This window comes from Thermobia domestica, chromosome 1 (assembly GCF_964235325.1).
Source record: "Thermobia domestica chromosome 1, izTheDome1.hap1.1, whole genome shotgun sequence".
Classification (NCBI taxonomy): domain Eukaryota; kingdom Metazoa; phylum Arthropoda; class Insecta; order Zygentoma; family Lepismatidae; genus Thermobia; species Thermobia domestica.
Window position 1 is genome coordinate 310,727,859 of NC_137454.1, and position 23,740 is coordinate 310,751,598.

The 23,740-nt window shown below is 35.5% G+C and overlaps 1 protein-coding gene across 5 annotated transcripts in view; it reads right to left on the bottom strand.

Moving 5' to 3' along the window:
* The window catches only part of LOC145662074 (uncharacterized), a 50,179-nt gene that overhangs the window by 6,851 nt on the left and 19,588 nt on the right, over positions 1-23,740 (bottom strand). For 4 of the 5 annotated variants that reach the window (XM_081727428.1, XM_081727415.1, XM_081727422.1 and 1 more), the window contains exon 2: positions 7,702-8,197. The exons of the other annotated variant lie outside the window; for it this stretch is intronic. In XM_081727428.1, the coding sequence (XP_081583554.1) occupies positions 7,702-8,078 (377 nt within the window). In that variant the 5' untranslated portion in view covers positions 8,079-8,197. The remainder of the gene's footprint in view (positions 1-7,701; positions 8,198-23,740) is intronic. 5 annotated transcript variants of the gene reach the window in all.

Below are 23,740 nucleotides of genomic sequence, written 5' to 3' on the forward strand. Positions count from 1 at the left end.
ACAAGCCCAATTGTAAAACAACATGCTGAAAGGACACTTTGTAGCCTATTTTGCTTTATTATACACATTAGGAAAGAAAGGTCAGGACTAGAAGAATATGCTTTCCGTTTGGAGAGACGTCAGTGAGTAAACTGACTGCTTAGAAGCGGTTCAGCAGCTTTTCCTCCGAATTGCAGAGCTTTGAAGAGAAGCTTTCTCTTCGTTGTTTACTCACCGTCGACAAAGTCCAGCTCACGGAAAGTATCAAGCAATGCTAGGAGCTTGCACACAAGTTTGAACTGTCTGACTAAACCATTCGATCATATCTCTATAACCTTCGGATGACATGAAAGGTAAGTAACTGGGTTTTTCATGTCCTATCCGAGAGAAGCAAGCTTCGACTGAAGCTTGTAGTGGCTGTTGCGCCATAATAAAGCGTCGTTCCTGGACCAAATCTTGACCTATGATGAAAATAGATTATGTACGACAACGAGAATAGGAAACATCATTGGTTGCCTTCTCCTCCGATCTCGCTGGCCGCTAAACTGAAAATTCACCAAAAACTATATATATATATATATAATAATGTAATGTGTGTTCGGAGAATAGCAGTGGCAAGTGGCATAGTCCAACATGAATAACTAGAATGCGAAAAACCTATAACAGACGAGGGTTACTCGTCACAATTCCAAAGAGCTTCAGCTGCACTGCTCCAGAAGCAGCCATCACTGTAAAACAGAAGACGAGTTCTCTACGAACTTGACAAACACCGAAAATATATTCACAACACTGGACTGCAAATTACTGTCTAATCAACCCTATTCCACTTATGTCGCCATATCGGTAAATTACCTGTTTTTTACCATTGACAACAGTTCCCAAAACGGACGACGATGCAAAGCCGTATCGAAATTTTTGTAAACCAAATAATAATAATAATAATAATCAAAATGGGAGCTTATAAATTTGTGTCTCGCTCGGGACATGCTCCTGAAGCATATGATGATTATTTTGAAGCATAAAATGGGTATTTAAAAATTTTGTGGGCCGTAAAAAAATTTAAAAATACAGAAAGCCTAACATATCACAAGAAGGCCGTGGATGTTGTTCTTAAGGTACTCGTTTTAGCATTTAATATGCTTGTTCAATTAATTACACAAATTATTAACAAGTATAGATGTGGACTGAGTCTTGTAATACTAGAAAAAACAACACTCAAGATATCATGATCCCTTCTACTAAGGTCAAACCGGAGTATAGTTATGACGAATCGCGGATAAAAGCCTACAGGATCAAAATTTTAAATTCAAAGAATATTTAATTTATTTAACACAATTACTACTTTATATTTTATGTTGTAATACAGTTAATATGCATATAGCCAAAAACAAATAAAAGAAAGGAAAAAACGAACTATCGCTGACTTCTAGTATGATATACAATACAATACGTACACAGGAACCAATACATAGTCCTTCCGCGGCGTAGCCAGCAAGTTGTTCTATTAATTTCGTAGTACTTTCTTCTACTGATTGTAGTAAGTTCTTTGATGTAAGCTTCTTGTTGTACGAAATAGTTGTGTAAGTGTATAAGTATGGAAACATTGTCAGATCACCTGTATATAGGGTATTTCCTTGCTAATAAGATCGTTAGACGTAATGGGAATTGGAATTTCACCTAAAATTGTGAATTGTGATTTTTAACTGTGATTTACAGCTCATAAAGTGTTAGGCAAAATGGGTATTAGGCAAAGTGGGAACACACCAAATTGATTTACTCTTCATTCTATAATCCATTCGGTTTAGATAGAATATAATGTACATTTTTCTTAGATTCTTTTCTGTAATCCACAGTCCTTGGGATTAAAATCACTCAAGAAATTGCATTAAATTCAACCCTGTCATGCGGTATGGATTACCCCATCCCCTTCAATCTATAAAAAAATTTTCTTTGATAATTTCTCTTACAATTGTTCAATTTTAGTGTAATAGGTCGTATCTTTTCCTTAAGGCTTCACATTCATTTTTACTACTTCCATTTAAACTTGAGAGTAAATTTATCTCCCTCGCATCAGGTTATTATATATATATATATATATATATATATATATATATATATATATATATATATATATATATATATATATATATAAACATGATCGAAAATTACCCATATTAGTGTCGAATCCAGTTTTTAGGGTTGCTGAAATTAACAGTGCCACTTCAGATGCCGTTTAAATCCAAATTCAGCCTCGCAACTTGGGGAAGTGGAGAGGCAGATGTATAAAAATGATCAAAAATGGTGGTGACATGTCAAGGGGATGTCCGTCCATCATCATAAGCTTGAGAATTTCCATAAGACATGTAAAATTTAATTCATAAAAATCTTACAAAATACTGCACTTAGGAACTTGCAATTTTGTACAGAAATGCCAGAAAGAAATACAAATTAGACGACTGTCACAATTTTGCACCTAATCACTTTTATTAATTGCAATAGCTACTACCGTAAAAAGGTAATCACTACTGCAGGTTAAGAGTCAAAAAACAATTTGCAAACCTTATAAATACTAAGGGTGACACTGTTTGAAGAACAAATGCTGGGGTGGGATACATTCAGTGGCGTAATTACGTTTTAGAGTCAATCAGCAAGAGAATACCATTGGCCCCCCGCCTTAACTTTTTTTGTGGAATGATAGATAACATTACAAATAACCATATTTTTCTGTATCTGTAAACAATGAGTTAATGTATCCTACAACTAGGCCTAAATATTCATAAAAAGAAACCACTTTGTTATATGCATAATTTATTCAATAAGCTTCAGAATAAAAGGTGGACTTACATCTTTGCAGTCAGTGACGTCAATCTTCATGAAGAGTAGCAGGAATTAATTGATTGGTTTCCTTCTTACTCTTCTATCAGCAAAATCCTTTACTAACTTCCCTACAGCCTTTTTTCAGCTTCGTCTACATTTATTGTTAGCCGTGCTAGATTAGTTCATCTATTTTGGCCCATTGTGCTTGTTACACTGTTTTTTATGTATTTATTTATTTTATTACTTTCAGTTTTGAGAACGACATCTCCGCAGAACTGACAGGGACAGGGAGCGTAAAAGCAACAAATACGCGGTAATAATTTCTGAAAACTAGACGACAGTGATTTATATTTCACAATTAAAAGCCTTGTTAGATCAAACGCAGAATTCTGAACACTTATTTCAAATTTCAACTTTCAAAAAAGGAAATTACTTCAATCGGAAACGAAGAACCAATATCTTCTTTGTTTGCGGTTCTTGACCTACACGTCAACCCTCCAAAAAATTGCCAAAAAAACAGAGGGTCAAAGATCATTGCTGACTACTACAAAACTGAAAAGAAACTTGATTCGACCTATTAGGAGGCACGGGTGAAGGGTCTCCTTGGAAGTGTCAGGCCCCCCAAACTGCGGGGTTTTGCGCCATAGTAGTTACGCCCTTAGATACATTAAAGCAATTTGAGAAGTGAAACTCGTGTCTACCACCTCCACTTTCATAATCATTTACCGCTTGAGCAGCCTCCCTTCACTTCTCCGCCTCCCTATAAGTTCCTAGTACATTATAAGGGCGACTATCTGAATTTGATTTTTCAGCGGCAGCTGGTGTGATTCATCCAACAAAAAACTTCGTAGAACAATGATCTTTGAATCCTCAGTATCGAACATATCGCCACTGGAAAGCAGAAAGGTGCTACGCGCCAGTCTCCTTGATTTCTAACTAAGTTCATATGCTGACTTCCCATTTCATGTTTGATGTTGGCAGGAAGGAGACAAGTGGCAGGAGACAATATGTATGGTTTGCAGTGAAAACAGAATTCTATAGAAGAATGAAAGAATCGTAATTCATTAGTATTTTACTCGTTTTTATGCTCTCCTGAGAAATTTGCAGTTTGGTGCTTAGCACCTTTCTACTTTACTGGGACGATATGTTTCCATTTGCCCTTCCAGTTACATCTTTCGTTGCTTGAAATGGACAAATTTTCCTTCGATGCAGGTTTCACCTCTGCCACTCACAACTATACAACCAAGGAAAGTCTAAATGTTTCTTATTCGCCTATTTCTTTGTTTTCTGGAAGGATAGGTTTCTTTTCATTTTATTTTATTTATCAGATAAAGCACACAGTGCAATGTTTCCTTGGTTAGAATAGATTAATTGTATGCAGAAGTAGCAAAAAGAACGAGTTTTCCTTGTTTACTTTTGAATAACTAGATTCTAGTTTACCAAAACTCTTTTATATAGTTATCATAACCGTATGTAACAGAAAAAAAGGTTATATAAAGTACTACTTCACGGATCATCACGGAATTTGATCAAAATATAAAGAGTCAAGAGTAACAAATTGAGTTTGCTATTAAAACTATCTTCTCAAAGCGGAAGTGGTTTAAAACATTTCCGGTTTGATCATTGATCACCATATATCAGAAACGGTAATACGTATCGAGATCCGGTTTTCTGTTTCGTAGCATTATATTTTATCTCTATAATTAACTTTCTACTAAAATCGGAAGTTGTGCATTCAATTGTAATTTCTGGTTTCAATAAATATTAATTTACATAGAGCAAAAACGACAAAGGATAGATGAATGTGGTTTTCTCCAATCGAGTACCTCTCAAGCGTCTCGTGAATACCTTTCATCTCAGCTATTGCCTTCAACTGAAACCGAAAGTCGTACAAATTATCCACTTCCGGTTTCAATAGTGATACCCATGTAACAGTAATGGTAACAGCAAGAAGCGTCTTCTGCATTCTATTCAGCATTCTGAATAAAGCTACTATCTTTCTCTTAAGCCTCTATTCAAACCACAAGCGGTAGAAAATTAACCACTTACGGTTTTAATGTTGATTGTTATAGAATAAAAACTAACAGATACAAGAAGCGGTTTTCTGAAAATCAATTAGGAGTAACAGGAATATATATCGTATCTAGTCTAATCTCTCTTAATACCGGAAGTGGTAGAAATCTACTACCATTTGCGGTTTCTATATTTGTTGTGAAAATATTGCATCACAGAAACCGCGCTGCTACTTGTTTTATGAACTTTTTTTACTTTGTGGAATAGCGTAGCCTGTATGTTTTAAAAATTAAACAAGTCAAACTCGAGACCATATATAAACTAGTTTTACAAATGATTTACTAGCAGAGCACAAATTATTTACCAGTCTGCCCATTGAGCACTGTTCAAGCATGACTAGTGATGGGCAGTGGAAATATTCCCGGTGGGAAGGAATTTAAAAATGGGAATATTCCCGGGTTTTTTCCCTGGCCTATAAATTCCCGGGAAGGAATTTATTTCCATTTCTTTTCTTTATCTTCCAAATTATAAGAACCATATGACTAATTACTTTATTTTAATATATTGTGATTTACTTCTAGGTTTTAAAGAATTTGGAGGTTAAATAATTTAAAATTATTTGACGGTACCTTATATAACTAATAATATGATTTTTTAAGTTCCATTTCTATTTGCACTAAAAAGTAGGGTAATTGTTTTTTATTGGAGGCCAAAACTAGCAAAAAGTAAGATGATTTACGGAAGAAATGAGTTTATAGTGATGTTCAAGTAGTCAAGAAAGTATCGACATATTTTTTTAAGGGAGTAGGGGATTTATACAAAACGAAGAGGTAAGTCTGAGGAAAGAAAAGGATTTATGTGAGGAAAGAAAAGTGAATTGTTGGTAACGAAGATAGAAAACAACGTGCTATGCGGGGCTCTAACCCGCCTTTATTCGCTAACGCTCGCTCTGCAATGCTGTCTGAATTTAATGTTGGTAACGTAATTTAACGTATGAAACCATAAAACAACCGCATTGGAATAGAATATCGCAAAAAAAAAAAAAAAAAAAAAAAAGTAGGTGCAAAAGCTGCCCCAAATGCTAAAGAACGGCCAAAATTAGCAAAGTACTAATTCACAAATGACGAAAAGGAACTATTTTGTAAAGTAATTTAGAATTATGTAGAAATAGAGATGAAGTACTATTAATAAACCCTGAACTACCATTAGTAATAAACGTCGTTCAGTCTCCTCTCTCTGACTCGAATTTCTGAAGAGGTACTCGGACTTCTTTTACATGTGAATTAACGTATGGAATTTCGAGAAATAGGTAGAATGAAAGGTCGTGTATGGCAATGTTACGTGCTAAAATATAAAGATAAGTATCTTGCAAATTTTGTGAACATAAATATGCATGCGCAAATGTTGATAAATTGGTAAGATATGTATCTTGTAGCATTTACCCAATCTAATTGGTTTGTAACATTTATAAATTTAATGTGTTTATAATATCACTAATAGAGTCAAGTTGAGAACTCCACTTACATATAAATTTAAACTGTTACTCTATAATTTACTAAATAATTTTTTCACACATATTTAATTGATAGAACATATAGTAAATAAATATACATTTATGCGTACTTTCTAAATATAATAAAGTGTTAATAAAGTAACACAATACCGTTCAGATTATACATTTTAAAGAATCCTCTGTGGACAACAGTAATAATATGCTGTGATATAAAAATTAATTCAACTTTGAAACCATAATATAGTAATAGAATGCCCTTTTCTTTCTTATTGAACATAAATTCCCGGATAAATTCCCATTTTGGGAATCTTCCCGAAAAATATCTTCCCGGGAATTTACCCACCACTAAGCATGACTAACAGGAAGTCAACCGAGTAGCGAGTCTGAACAATGGATTGCGAGTTAGGGAAACCAATACACAACATTATTTGCATGAAATTAAACCTACTTTAGATTTGTAATAACGGAGAAGAAATCGTAAACATCTGAGAGGTTATTCGGTGCACACAGTTACATTTAAGATCCTAAGGTAGATTGGGTTAAACCTAAGTTAGTATAAAGCAAAAAGTATAAAACCTTCTATCATGCTATTTTGTGACAACCAATTAGGTTATATAATCTCCAATAAAATTCGTAAGTGCTTGCACAGTTTTGTAATGAAAATGTTGGTTTTGAAGGAAAAGAACTAGTTGATCTTTGACCTCGAGTCTGACCGGTTTGCGGTCACTTCTTGAGACTGAGACGGAGTACAGTCGTATTAGCATTCTCAAATTGCAGTTATTCATTAAAAATGTAGGGACCACGACTACAACATATATTATTTTATTATTTTGTTCTCTTTTTTTATATTCTTTGCTCTTTTCTTTACTGCATTAATCTTTTCAAGACAGGAATATTTTTATATATTAGAAGTTTTAATTTACTATTCTACCATTGTTATTTTCGATTTATGCTATTCGAAATATTATTCGGCATATTATGGTTAACTTACTTTAATATTATTACTAATGGTTAACTATCATGACTGAAACGTATGGGCGAGAAACATATGCTCCTATTAAGTGTCTGTCAAATAATTAAAGAGGGATAATCCAAAACTCTTTTGGTAAATCAATAGGAAATTTTGAACGAATTATTCTAGAGACACATTATCCCTGCAGCTGCACTTCTCTATAAATTGCATGTTATACGATACTGAAATAGTATTACTGCATACTTAGTCGCACTCTATCTAGATCATTCCAAGTAAGCAAAAATCTTTTGTATCTGAATAACCATATTTACAAATTGTTATCTAAAAATAAAAATTAAAAAAAAAAAGCTTTTTCTTAAAATACGATCCATAACATATAAAAGATAGAAATCGAGAAAAGCGTTACCTTTGAAGTTCAGATCCATCTCCTTCATGTTCTGTCAAGTTATTTAACGAAAAAGAAGGTGATTTTACATATGTGGAAAAACCTTCAATTTTCGCTTCATCAATCCCAACGGTTAAATGCATATCACCGTCTTTGATTTTACGCTCAGACTTTATTTCTGAAAGTAGTTCTGTGACCCGGGAAGATGTAACACTTTGATGTAACATCGGATTCTCTTCTCGGATTATTGTGGATTTAGCTTCCTCATTCTTCCTGAATCTTATACAATTTTCTTCATTTGGAAATTCATCAGAAGTTGTGCTCTTTTCTCCTTCGTTCACAATTTCAGATAACATAGAAATTAATTCACATTTAACTTTATGTTCCTCTGCCATCATAATAATTGTCAAAATGACTTGATCACAATGTATCTAATGATCTTCAACTGCCTAATTAGTAGATGGGTGTAAATTATGTGATGTTTTCAGAAAGAAATCGTTACTTCCTCTTCAAAAACCTAAAAAGATAACTGTTTCTATATGATATTGGCTAAAGAAAACAGAATAATAGATTGAAAGTAAAATACATATCGGCCGTGAGCAAAAGTGCATAGTGAACACTTTGAGGATGCACACTCGAAGTCTACAAATAGAGTCCACACTAAATAGTGTGCACTTCGTTAAATTAGCTTTTGATCCGCACTTCGGTCCCAGTGCCTCATCATAGTGCAACACTAAACAATGATAACAAAAGAGAGGGGCAATTTCGGGGTAATAGAAAAAATAAACATACTACGGGCTAATAACTCGTATGTCCGAAATCGTCAACCATCAAAAGAACAGGGAAACAGAGAGCCGGTCTGAATGATCTGATAACAACAAGGCGAGGATTAGGTTATATGAGAATTGGAACCTGGAATGTTCGATCGCAAAGAACAAGAAGGTTCCATGGAAGACGGTGCAGACAACAGCACGAAATAGAGACGAGTGGAAAGCTCTCTGGAAACCCGTCTACACTGGAAGGTAGAAGAGGACGGCTTAAGTAAGTAAGAAAAAATAAACACGCTTCTTTTTATATGAATTGACTTTTCAGTAATACTTAATGATAAATATATCGTACAGATTAGCAATATTGGGTAACCATATAATGACTTAAGGGTTTCTTTCATGTATACCAACAGTTTCAGCTTTGCCACACCTGCAATATTTGTCGTTTCACGCGCAGATAAAAAAGAGCGAAGCGTCAAGGCACAATACATATATGTGTGTGTATGTGTGTGTGTGTTTGTATCTTATGTGCATAATAAACAGCGTAGAAACCACTTAATTATTAGCGGAGTTCTATTTTATTAGGCATGCTTGCGAGACGGAATATTTATTAATTCCGCGGAAGAAGAGAAGCACTGGTGGTTAGGGCGCTGACAACACTGCTGCGAAGGAGCTTAAAAATTTTATTGCAAGCAAAAACAGGCAACTTGGAAGAGCGTTAGGAAAACGAAGGTACTCAGGAAAACGCTATTTACAATAATGTGGCATAAAACTACTTTGGAAGAGAATTCATATTAGGTGTAATTGCTTCCTTACGGTAGATTACACGACAATGACACTATAATTGTCGTTGTTCTACTGTATGCTTCAGTTACAGGGATACTGATCGGACTATTTCTACCGTATTGCGTCAATTTTACCCGTATATCTTCGAAATAATGTCTAAATACTTTTAATATACACTAACAGTTAACACCCACAAGATCACAAGGAAAGAAGAGGTGGAGTTGAACAGCATGAGGACCAAAATTTACACGATAAAGCTATTATGTCACAATTACATACCAACTTACAAAGATCACATATACTGAAGGTGGATAACCCTAATTAAAGTAATATGGTAAAAATAACAAATAATGTAAGATTACTATATTCTAAGCTCGCTTCAGTGGAGTCCTGTACATTGTATACGCTTCAGCATTTGCGTGCACTTCACTATGATTTCGGCGCTCTGCATCTCTCCTGTTATACAACCGCTGTATTCTACATGCTTCCCACTGCGAAAATGGTTACTCAGTAACGAAACAAATACCCTCGTTTAAGTATAACCATAAAATAACTACTAAAATATAATAAGAATTTATGAAAATTAACCGACGGTTTTATGAAAAAATACAGTATGTACGTTATGTAATGGCTCTCATTGTTCAACTGTACGTAAATAATTGTTTGCTCATAATTATTTCACAGTGGGTACAGTAACGGGATTATGTAAATTAAGGGGAAGGTAAGGCTTTACTTTGGCCATTTCATCCAATGAAACGATTTGATTACTCTGAGAAACGAGAGGAGGAATTAAGGTGCGCACTAAGAAAAATCTTACCAACACACGCATACAAATGTAGTACTTGCCACGCTGCCGCATCGCCATGGTCTCATAGACTCTTCCATAGTAAAAAGAGAGGTACGTGAAACTAACATTAAAATTCAGAATATCTGCAAACGATTTACAAGATTCTCGATATTAGCAGGTACCCAAGCAATATCATACGACACGATCAGCATCTAAATGGTAGCAGTAAAAACTTCCTCGCCGACAACCTGACAGAACTCATATCAACACTGGTGCCCATGAATTGTACTCCTATAGCATTACCGTTTAGTGAATATACTTTTGAAAAGAATCAAGTAGGTGAAATGACTCTGAAGAACAACAACTGCAGATATGTAGTAAGTAACAGTAATGACAGTGATAATCAAACAACAATCCGAAGTGACCGTAGTGTTTTACCCCCTAAAAACCCAGTACGCAAAGAGTACAAGGATGAAATAACAGCTCCAATAAACAAGAAAAACAACAAGATCACCGGCTTAGAAACAAGTGACCACTATCAAAAATCTCCCAAGGGTGTCATTGTTTATGGTAAGGTCTCTAGGGTTGAAACGAGTGCTGTTGAAAATCAAAAAAACAACAAATGCTAAGAATAAAATTTAAAAATGTTTAAGTGATAATGATGAATTAAATTTAAAAACTAGAAAATCGTCTAGGTGTAAGAAGCCAAATAAAGACGATTTTTTATGGCAAATAAAAAACCGAGTGAGTCAGTGATACACCACCAGAATGTTCAAGGGTTAAGAATTGATAAAAGAAATGTTAGAAGTGTTAATAAGTGATACAGAGGATAATGTAAATTTAATATGTTTAACTGAGCTCTGATTGAACACAGATGAGCTGAGTGTCACTAACCTTCCCGGTTTTAACATAATTGCTAGTTAAAGTAGATCTGTTAAGAATAGAGGGGGATCATGTATATATGTCAAAACAGATTTAGAGAATAAGATCGTAACTGAATTTAACAACCTAAATATCGAAAAGCATTCTTAATCATGTTTATCAGAAGTACCAGGCATGAAGATAATTATTTTGTGTGTGTATAGGACCCCAGACAGTGACATTAATATTTTCTTGCAAAATGTAGAAATTATCCTTGACTTCTATATAAAAATGGGTAAGCAGGTTGTAATAGCAGGTGACATAAATGTCGACTTTTTAGAACCCAAAATAAATGACCAACTTGAGATTCTGATGCAAGCGTATAATTTAACTGCAGCAGTCAGAGAGCCAACTAGGTTTCCGAACGAATAAAAATAGTGCAATAGATCAAATTTTGCTTAATATCGATCACCTTACTTGTAATGTTCAAGTACTCAATAGTGGATCCTCAGATCATGAGGCGCAAATTTTTACAGTAATGTTGAAAGGTAACGAGTTTACAAACGCTAAAGTACATAAACCAGGTACTATATTAGTATCGAAAAGGTATTTTAATGATTCTGGCGTAGAACATCTAAATTTTCGTTTGCTCAACGAAGCATGGGAGCACATATATACGGCTAACAACCTGAACAATGCATGGGATGGCTTTCACAATGTATTTGTTAATTATTTCAACGAAGTGTTACGATACTATACGTCGGAGATCCCTGGTTCGATTCCAACGACAGACTTTTGGATTTAAGTCATCTACTTCGCTGGATTATTTTTATTTCTTTTTCCTTTCCTCGGAAAGTTCAATTATGTAGTCTCAAGCTTCCTACAAGCATATTTGTATACCTTTGTGTTTTATTAAAAGATAAGTGCAATAGCAGATTCCTTTAACCTCATATAAAGTCACTACCCTTGTTTGTTTTCCTACCTTTGTGCAACTTATCAACTTTCTACTTGTGTCTGGCTACGTTTCCACTTCTTGGCAGTGTCACTAGTCTGCGTTTGAGGACATTGCTCACATACAACTTATTTGTACATATTTCGAGCGCCAGTTAGCTCTTCTCTAGCTGACTCATTCGATTGCCTCAACTAAAAGTTATTGTCTGGTAACTACGTCAACGATTATTAAATGTGTATTTTGTATTTTCTACTTTTCGCTGAGGTTTAGCTTTGCACTTGAAATTCCTCAGAAAATACAATTCAGGATCAGGAGGTGAAGTCCCCAGCGTGTGAGGTCTTCGACTCTCAAACGTTTTGACTCATGTGACATCACGAACACGGTGTTAGGAAAAGGTGAGTTATGGAGTGACCATATTTGGTATTGAGGAAATCAGGAGGTGTGGTTTGAGACCTCAGTCCGGGAAACAAAACTGGATGGTGAGTGTTTCTCGGGGCACTTCGTTTGGAGTTGGAAGAACAGAAACGAGCCAGTGAGAGGGAGAGAAGAATGGAGTTACTAACTTTAAAAAAGGTACTGTTTATTTCGTCGAAACAATAAGTGACTACGCCAGACTAATTACTCTTATACTTAATTTTCTTTCCTTATCTGCTGCACTTTTAAAAGCAAATTTGAGCATGAGTTATGATTTCTAAATACCATGAGCTACATTTCCCACATGCTTTAGTTGTAGAATTATCTTTTAGATGAGATTTATTTTTATATTCCAGCGCTAGTTGCTGGTGGTGGAGAAGATACCCCAAAATCTAGTCATCTATCGGTCTCATAATGACCAAAGCGATAGGTGATATCAAGCTAAACATAACTACTATTTAGTCATGTTTCATGATGGAGATGCTTTAGGTTTGATCTCTGTAGTACCTGTGCAGCTGGGTTAAAAAAAAATTGGTGTTTTCACTTTTTTGTTCTGACTACATTTATTTGGAGATTATTTTTATATGTTGCGTTTCTTTGCTGAGGATAATGTGTTTTTGTCCGATTTTTGTGATGATTTAGATGCTACTGAATTTTTTGAGCCGATTATTACATCATCTCCGGGTCGCATACATTTTACGCGACAATGTTTTGATAAGATTAAAAAGCAATTACAATTTACGCATTCGCTTTCGAGTATTGACACTGTTTCTTCATTAGATTCTGACAGGTTTGAGTTTACTGTAGACATGGCTGTTGGGGGAAATCAGGATAATATTGGCATTTTGAGTCATATCCTTCGGCCAGAACCATTTTTTGGACGTATGGGCGATGATATTGTTCGCTATATCGATCAATTTGAAGTATTGGCTCAGGTAAATAATTGGACAGATGTAAAGAAAAAATGGATTCTGGGTTCGCTTTTAAAGGGGTCAGCAGCCTATTGGTTTGACACTACGTCAAAACAAGCAGATTTTCCGGAGTTGTCATACGAGCAGTTTAAACAGAAGTTAATAGCTGCTTTCAAGGACGCGCTTTTGCCTCAACTTACAGAACAGGAAATGCGGATGCGAGAACAAAATGAGGGAGAGAGTATTCTATCATACGTTTACGCCAAGCGTAATTTAATTTTACGTAACGATAAGGACGCGCCAGTAGCTAAGCAAGTGCAGTTAATAATCGATGGATTATCTCCGGAATATATGAGATTGGCAATAAAAAAACAATATGTTACTGTTGAAGCTTTAGTGGAAGATTTGTTGGACGAGGAGAAGGCACGCGTGTTGTTGAAAAGAAAAGCAATTGAAAAGCTGATTAAGAAAAATCCGTTATTAGCAAATTCTCAGTTAATGCAATGTAATCCACCTGAGAATACTCAAGTTCAATCGGCTTCTGTTCCGCAAAGTCAGCTTTCCCAGGCTGTAGTACGGACTTTGCCCTCTCAAGCTACGAATACACAGGAAACTGATCAGGTTAAAGATCAGCTGGCTGCTATACAAAAGCAATTAACGCAATTGTCTTTGCAAGCAGAAAATAAGAGGACAGATGATCAACGTTCGTTTTCGAGACGTAATACTAATAATAATAATAGTAATAACAATTATCGACGTAATTATAATAGACGGGGCAATGGCCAACGGTTTCAGCAAAATCGTTCCCGGGGTGGTCAGAATAACAATGCAGGGAATAGAACACAGCAGAGGGGTCCTATTATTTGTCATAAATGTGGAAAAGAAAACCATATTGCCACCCACTGTAGAAGTAATTTAAACTGATCAATAGAGTTGATGACGCAGGGCCATCAGCTCTTCAACGTCTTAAAGTCCCTATTCAGATTGATCGTGCGCTTCCTCATGTTAATGTTACTATTAATGGGAAAGAGAGTCCTTTATTATTGGATTCTGGATCACAGGTGTCTTGTATTGGTCAGGCCATGGTCCCGCGTTTTGCTAAAGTTCAAGCAACACATAGTTTTTTGAAAGGCGTGACAGGGAATACTTTGTCTGTTAACAAGATAGCTTTGGTTCGATTCAAGCTTGGATCTCAAGTTTTTTGCCATCCTTTCCGGGTTATCCCAGCGTATTCCCACCCACCCCTATTGGGGCAGGATTTTTTATTAGCACATAAGGCAAATTTAAATTTACATGATTTGTCTTTGGAAGTTACGCGGTTTGGTAGGATTCCTAAATTTACTCTGCCCACCGATAGTACAGTTAATTCTGTGTCTAACGAATTTGCAACCTCGTATCTCCTGTGTATAAGGTTTTTTCGTCTGTTTGGTTGCCCCCACGTTCGCGAACATGTGTTAAAGTGAAGAAATGTTTTGATTTATTGGGAAATAGAGATTATTTGGTACCTAATAAGTTCGTAGTGGGTGCTGTACATGTTTTATTAAGAGATACTGCGGTTGACAGCGTAAATTCACATATTTGGGTTTCGAATCCTACTGACAAGCAATTTTTGCTATGGAAGAATAAAGTTTTAGGGCATGCTGTTCTGAATAGGGAAGAACATTTTTGTAGTAATGTTACAGAAGATACTGGTCTTCAAAAGACTCAATCTGATAAATTTGATTGTACCAGGGTGGATGTGAACCCTGAACTCTCTGAACATGACAGACAACGATTTTATGATTTAGTTACGTAGTACAGAGATGTGTTTAGTTGGTCCCCGGACGATTTTTCAAAGGCACGGGACTATGTTCACGAATTTCAGTTAAAGGATGAAGACCCAGTATACATCCGCCAGTTTCCCATCCCGTTCCATCTTCGTGATGCTGTTCACGAGCAAGTTGAACAGTTACTTAAACAAAACATAATTCGTCCTTGTCAGAGTAGTTACAATAATCCCATCATATTAGTGAAGAAAAAAAATGGATCTTGGAGGTTCGTGGCAGATATGAGATTTACGAATGCTAAAATAAGGCCTATTAATTTTCCTGTACCACCAATTCAGGACATATTAGTGCGTTCTAGTGGTAAAAACCTGATTTGTTCGACAGATCTCTCGCAAGGTTTCTTTCAAGTGCCTTTGTCTGAAAAAAGCCAATTAGTAACTGCTTTTTCAGTTCCTGGACTTAAGCAGTACTGTTTCACTTCCATTTCTATGGGAGGAGTTACTTCTCCAGCGGCGTTAAATGATTTAATGAAACTTACACTAGAAGGATTAGATGAAAATAAAGTATTTTATTATCTCGATGATATTTTGTGGTCAGACGATACGATAGATGGCATTATTAATACAACACGTGAACTATTTGAACGATTAAGACGCAGAGGTTTGAAAATATCTCCTGAAAAAACCAAATTAGGCCATTTTTCATTGGAAATATTGGGTCACCGCGTCTCTAAGCGTGGTATTTCTATTTCTGAACGTATTACTGAATCGATTCAAAATTATAGACGTCCAACACAAAAACAATTGAAAAGTTTTTTAGGGTTGTGTTCATTTGTTAGAAACCACGTTGCCAACTTTTCGTCTATAGCGGAGCCGTTACAGCGTCTCTTGAAAAAAAAATGTTCCATATAAATGGACGAGTGAACAACAAGCTTTTGAGAAGCTCAAAGAAGTGATTTTGTCTGCGCCTACTCTTATGAATTTTCATCCAGAAAGAGACGTGTACGTCGTCACGGACGCCTCACAACGCGGTTTAGCTGGGGCAGTCCTGCAACCTGAAAGTGATGAAAAAGATGCTCCTTTGGTTCCAATAGCTTACTGTTCTCGTGCTGTAGGGCCACACGAGAAATCATATCACCCATTTAATTTAGAATTAGCAGCTTTGATCTTTACGCTAAGACGCTTTAGATATTTTTTATTAGGACGTCACTTTTATTTGCGTACCGATTGTAGGTCACTGGTTTTTTTACGTCAAACTAAGAATGTGGCTAAATTTTCTCGAATTCTTGCGGAGTTGGAGACCTATAATTACACTATTTCTCATATTTCGGGTGCTTCTAATAGTCTTGTAGACAGTATTAGTCGCCATGTAGATTGCACAAGAGACGAAGCGGATGAACAGAAGAATCTAGAAGATCCCCGGGTCTTTACTATAGAAGAAGATGATAAGTTAAAAGAAGAACAGCGGAAGGATTCCTGTTACAAAGATATCATTCTCTTTTTAGAAGGGAAAATACCGCAAAATTATGATATTGAACGTCAGGCACTGCGATATGAGATGAAGGATGGTTTGTTGTACCGAAAACATAGACGTCCAACTGATACACAGTTGTTGGTAGCTATTCCTGCTTCCTTACGAGAGAAAGTGTTTCAGTCAGCACATAGTTCTTCTTTGGGTAGTTCACATTCAGGATTTACAAAAACATATAATTTGTTGTTAAATTCAGTATGTTTTCCATACATGAAAAAGTTCGTCATCGAGCGATATAGAAGCTGTCAGGTCTGCCAACGTTTCAAAAAGGTACCGGGTTCGCCTCCTGGTGTTTTACAAACTATGCCTAGCGTGCCTCCTTTCTTTCGTATTGGTATTGATGTAGCTGGGAGGTATTCTGATGCCAATATTCTGCGGCACAAATATTTAGCAATCGCAATAGACTACAATACTCGTTACGTAGTAACGGCTACGTTGGGTGAACAGACAGCCGCTGCTTTGGCAGATTTTTTGTACAATCATGTAATTTTACGCTTTGGTCTGTTCAAAGAAGTGATTTTAGATAAATCTACGGCGTTTACTAGTTCTTTGTTTCAAGAACTATGTAATATTTTAGATATTAGAATGAACTTTGTTAATCCTTACTTTCACCAGACCAATGGTCTTGTTGAGACTTCTGTCCGCCATATTGAAGCTCTATTGAAAAGGAAAGTGGATCCTAACAATCATGGTAGTTGGGTGGATCACGTGCCAGCCGTCACTTTTGCCCATATTACTGTGAACCATTCCACGTCATTTAGCCCATTTAAACTGTTACACGGAGTGGATCCTTATTTAGAACACCAGGCTATCATTAATGGACCGTGTGTACACAGTGTGAATCAAGAGCGTCTAGCCACTCTTGTTGACATTAGAGAACAGGCTCAGGATAAACTTTTTAATCGATTTCGTACTTCAGAGAGATCTTACAATAAACATCATAGATCCGTACAGTTCACGGAAGGACAGCGTGTATGGATTTTTGACCCTTCAAGACGGAGAGGTAATGCCAAAGCATTTTCAGGATTATTTTTGGACCTGCTGTGATTGTACGAAAAGATTATGAAAATGCTTATTTTGTGAAATACAAAACTTCAAAGGGAAGAGAAAAAATTGAGTCGATTGCCATTACTAGACTTAAACCGTATTACCCGGATGTTACCCCAGAACCGATGACAGACGAGGAAGAAGAAGAAGAAATACGTGACATGCAAGTGATAAATATTGCCAAAAATTATTCTGATCATAATATAGAGCTTAACCAGCTAACATTCACCACTGCACTCAGTGATCCCGTGGAAATTCAGCGAGTTGTGGATGTGTTGGAGCTTCCAACTTTAATGGATTCGTCTCAGGAATTCGCATACAAGAAGCCATTATATAGTTATAATGAGGACATTAACAAGAAAGTGAGTGTATATTATGGTAATATTGCGGATCTGAAGTGTGACATCGTGGTTAATGCAGCGAATGAGACCCTTACTCCCTTGTCTGGAGTCGACGGAGCAATTCACAGAGGGGCAGGGAAGGAACTAGCTGAAGTTTGTAAAAAGCTAGGTTCGTTAAAACCTGGTGAAGCTAAGATCTGTTCGGCTTTTAATTTACCAGCGGAATATGTGTTATTCACTTGCGCGCCTAGAGATAATAATAAAAGAATTTTACGACAATGTTACACGAATTGTCTACAACGCGCTTTGGAGAATAATTGTCGGACGATAGCGTTTCCTAATTTGGGAACTGGGAAATTCAATTTTGATAAGTTTCAGGCAATGAAGATTGCTTTATCCACGATTCGAAATGTTCTGGAAGCTAATTTGCAAGATTTCGATCGTATTGTGCTGTGTATTTTTGATAAAAAGAACAGGAAATTATATGAAAATAATATGTTTGCTTATTTCCCAGTGCGGATTTTAAAAAAAAAAAGACAGTGGTTAGTAGCGCATATATGAAGGTTAGTAGAGTTCTTACAGCTACTCTTACCTACATGTGATACTTATGAATTAGAAAAAAAAAAGAATTCACTAATGTTTCACGGCACTGTATTACGCACACACTCTCACTGATCACTAGTCTTCGGTTATATAGATCCTGGACGAGGAGTTTTCCTTTCACTTACCTGCAAAAGGAAAGAGAAACTTAACTTGGATATTTATTATACTTTGATTTGACGTTAGTTTATTTTCTATTCAGATCATAGGCTAAAAAAAAATACTAATTATGACATTTTTATACTAGCTGGTCTAGTACTTATTTTATTTATTTATTTATTTATTTATTTTGCAATTTTCATTATGACTATTTTACTCGAGTATAATTGCTTAGATCATGATCTATATATATATATATATTACATATTGACCTAATTGTGTATTTTACCCTGGTCTGTGACGTTTGAATTTCACCGAATTAAGACTTTAAACTGCAGTTTTCCTAATTTTGACATTAGTTTTCTCTATTTTGATGTTAATTTCCTGATTATGACGTATTTTTTTATATATATATCCTAATTTAGTCAATATGCGCATTTTGTGATATAAGTTTTGCTTAGTTGTGTTATTAATTACAATATATGCCTGTTTGAGTATCAATTTTAGTGTTAGTTTTATTACAATTATGCCTTTATGACTGCTACGTTATGGTTTTCAAGTAATTTCAACATTTTATGAGAAGTATAGCAGTTTAATTTAATGGTACTAAGCTGAGTTATTTTGTTTGAATGCATCTATTTGGTTTATTATTTAATGAATCAAGTTACACTATGGTAGTTAACATACATATATATATGCATTGCATACGTTAACGCACTTGAATTTTATTTGAGTTTTGTTCTGAGTTTAATTTTATTTATTTATTTTGGGTGTTATATGTGTGTTCGTCTGTATTTTTTACAGATGATCCTGGTTTTATCCATTGCCTTTGGTACTTCTGCCAATTTTGATGTGTCGATTTCAAGTGGATTTTTTTTTAATGAGTTACATGGCCACATATTATACCAATATGCTATTCCCATCATGTTTAACGTAAGTTTCACTTTTCCGCAATCCCTGCCTGCGTCTTCTTTATTTAAATCATTACACTGTGCCGATAATTCTTCGTATTCTAGTCAGACATGCTCTTTAGCTCATAGTCTTGACGCATTACATTCACATATAGCGAGTAATTTTTTGAAAATTAATGAACCTTATAGATACCGAGAACATTCGCGTTCTAAGAGAGGTATTGCTATTTTAGGGAATCTTTCATTTTGCTGTAACGTGGCTACCCAAGGACAGTTATCGTCTTTTCAGAAGAAACAAGATAAATTAGAATCTACAGTTATTGAACTAAGACAGCAGTTACTGAGGAATTCTGTGTATATTCAGAATGCGTCTGTTGAATTAACAAATTTCCAGGCGAAATTGGGTAAAAATTTTCAAAAGATGGAAGTTTTTTCTAAGACTTTGTTGGATCAATCTAAATTTTTGGCCAGGACCTTAGAAAATTTATCAAATACGGACCAATTGGAAGTTTTTGCGATTTTGGGTGAATTATATGTTATCGATGCACATTTTGAAAGTATTAGAATTTCAGCGTTATCAAACGTCCATTCAAAGCTGCCGAGCAGGGAAGTTAGATCCCGTATTGGTGCCTTATGAAGTATTGCAAGCTCAGCTTCACATTTTACAGGAATCTATAACTAAACAACGTATGATTTTGGCTATTCCTGCTGAAGATATTGATATATATTATACTTTGAAATTACTTTCGTGCACTATTACTGATAATTACATTTTTGTGCATTTTAAAGTGCCACTTAGAGAACAAGATGTGCAATTTAAATTATTTTCAGTTAAGGCCATTCCATTTGGTTATCATAACCAAACATGTTCAATTAGTATTTCACCCAGTTATGTTATCTTTCAGGGTCATATTTTAGCCCTACCAATTACTGGATCAGACCTTTTGTCATGTAATTTGCAAGTTTCACCCTTATGTAAAATCCCATCACATGTTTCTGTGTCTTCTCATTTAGCGCAATGTTTATATAAAGGATATTTTGGTATAACTGTCCATGATATAATTTCATCTTGCTCTTATATTTGTCATGACAATTCTCAAAGCCAATTACAACCACATACTTATGTGTTGACTCATCCGCCTGCTACGGTTCAATTAGTGACTGGTACTAACACTAAACTCATAGACATTACAGATAAAGCTAAGTATGGTTCGATTATGATTAAACTGCCTTGTGGTACGACATTAAGAGTTAATAGCCATTTATTTGCGAAAGCCGTCTTTCCTTGTTTTCAAACGGAATTAGTTACGCCTACTGTAGTGCATTTATTTCCGGCTTTCTTGTCTGCCAATAGTTTTGTTCACCTTAATCAGAAATTTAAAACTCATGAAGTTTTCAATTCCTCAAATTTATTAAATCTCAATTGGCACTATTCTGTACCTCATCTAAATCTTTCTAGCTATTCTGTTGCTACTGTGGTTCCCTATACTCCAATTTATTATAGAGACAATTTTATTCCTATTTTTCTCGTGGTTTGGAATGTTATTTTGACATTAGCCATAGGTTACTTATTATATAAACAAGGTTTTTTCTTGTGTACTCTTTGTATGAAAGGCGCTAGAGCAGAATCTATGTCTTCGGATCAAGATGTGTTGTGGATCATTGTTCATATTGTGGAAATTTTATTACTGTTGTTAGCAGTTTTTCTGTTATTTAAAATTTATAAGCGACGCCCCATGTTACGTCGAAATCCTAAAGTTTTTAGAAGTGCTAGCCTGCCTCCACCCCCTCCACCAACTACTAGTGAAAGCAATAGAACTAATGTTCATCCTTCGCCTTCAGTTTCTTATTTGCATGACTATATAACATATTATTGATATTTATTGGAACTTACTGCAACTTGGGATTAGGTATTATTATTAGAGAGATATTTATAGGCGTTGATATAATAACTTTGTATTAACATTGTACACTTGTATTGCGACATATATATTTTAAGAATTCGTAGTGGCATATGATGCATCAGTATTTTGATTATATTATTTGAAGGATATTGAGATTATAGTTACCTTTTGGAAATCCTTGGATGCATTGAAGCCTACGTCCCATTGCTGGATTCAAGTAGTATTTCTGGAAAGAGAAGGAAAATGTAGACGTGGAGTAGTATCATCCTTATTGTATATGCATATTTTGTATAGACTTTGAATTTAATGTGATTAGAAGAAACTAAGATATTTATTAATAATAATACTACATAATTTGTATGCTACGACAGATCGTATTTTATTTACATTATAGACTGTGATTTTATTAGTGTTTAAACTTCTACCTCTGACTACGAACATACTTTTCACTTTCAATGCTTCGTCTGGACTTATTTTGCCTTTCTGATATGGATTACAATTGAGAAATCTACGCCTCAGCCTTGCTATTGGACATGGAAGTTTCTCGCCTAGTGGATTTGACTTATTGTGATCTTCGATCCTGCCGACTGGTTGTTGTTACGTCGCCCCGAGCAGTATTTGGTACGTCGCCCCGTCACCTTGGATATTTCACCTGGACATCTTCACTTATAGGCCGCGTTAGGTTAGGAGTAGTTTGGTGGTGGTCTGTCGTGTCCTATTTTTCTTGTCGGCAAGTGCGAATATGGACCGCGATAAGTCCATTTCTACGGACACCGTGAAGATTAAATCCTTCATGGTTGTTTTCTAAAGATTAATAGGACCACTCTTTGCCCCCCGGTTTTGTTCCGCCAACATTCTGTGCTATTCTATGGATAGTTACCTAGTAATGCGTAAATTATTAAGCTTTGTCTTCCATTAGAGTGAGATCTACATTAGAGACTTTACATTGTGGATTATTTATTTCATTCTATATTAAAAAAAAACTTTAGTGCAAGGCTGATTGGATTTCAATTAAGCTGATTTTTTTTTACTGCCCTTCGTTTGCTGTATACTACTTATTAACTTTTGTTTAAGTAAGGAAGGTCAAACATAATAGAAATATTATCATTATTTTTCTTTTTAAGTTTGCTTGTGGTTTACACACTTTTATACCGGGTTTGTTTCCGTTTACTTTGGCTTAGTTATTATTCCATCCATATCAATTTTTTTTTCCTACTTCAAGACTATACATATATTTATAGTGTAATATTGTTTTTTTGTTGTTGTGGTATATTTGTAGGACTTACCTTGTTAATTTTACTATGAATTTGTCCCATTTTTTTTCTTCTAATCTTCTTTTTTTATATTAGTACTGGGATGTCTCCACTTTCGTTTATTTGAGAACTTGTCGCCTGCCTGGATGCATGGATTCGTCGTCCGTTAACGCCTATGCCATCTAGTGTTTTTTATCTTAACTTCGAAGTCCTGACTAAGTATGCCTTTAGGTTTTTTTTTTCTATTTTTTGAATATTGAGAAAATTATGAATGTATACTTACATGTGTTTTTTAAGTTTCTTTTAGATGACGATGATTGTTCTAGATCTTCCATGTATTCAGCTCTTAGACTCAATCATCTTGTTTGCGGAGAGGGCATGTTACGATACTATACGTCGGATATCCCTGGTTCGATTCCAACGACAGACTTTTGGATTTACGTCATCTACTCGGATTTCGCTGGATTATTTTTATTTTTTTTTCCTTTCCTCGGAAAGTTCAATTATGTAGTCTCAAGCTTCCTAGAAGCATATTTGTATACCTTTGTGTTTTATTAAAAGATAAGTGCAATAGCAGATTCCTTTAACCTCATATAAAGTCACTACCCTTGTTTGTTTTCCTACCTTTGTGCAACTTATCAACTTTCTACTTGTGTCTGGCTACGTTTCCACTTCTTGGCAGTGTCACTAGTCTGCGTTTGAGGACATTGCTCACATACAACTTATTTGTACATATTTCGAGCGCCAGTTAGCTCTTCTCTAGCTGACTCATTCGATTGCCTCAACTAAAAGTTATTGTCTGGTAACTACGTCAACGATTATTAAATGTGTATTTTGTATTTTCTACTTTTCGCTGAGGTTTAGCTTTGCACTTGAAATTCCTCAGAAAATACAATTCAGGATCAGGAGGTGAAGTCCCCAGCGTGTGAGGTCTTCGACTCTCAAACGTTTTGACTCATGTGACATCACGAACACGGTGTTAGGAAAAGGTGAGTTATGGAGTGACCATATTTAGTATTGAGGAAATCAGGAGGTGTGGTTTGAGACCTCAGTCCGGGAAACAAAACTGGATGGTGAGTGTTTCTCGGGGCACTTCGTTTGGAGTTGGAAGAACAGAAACGAGCCAGTGAG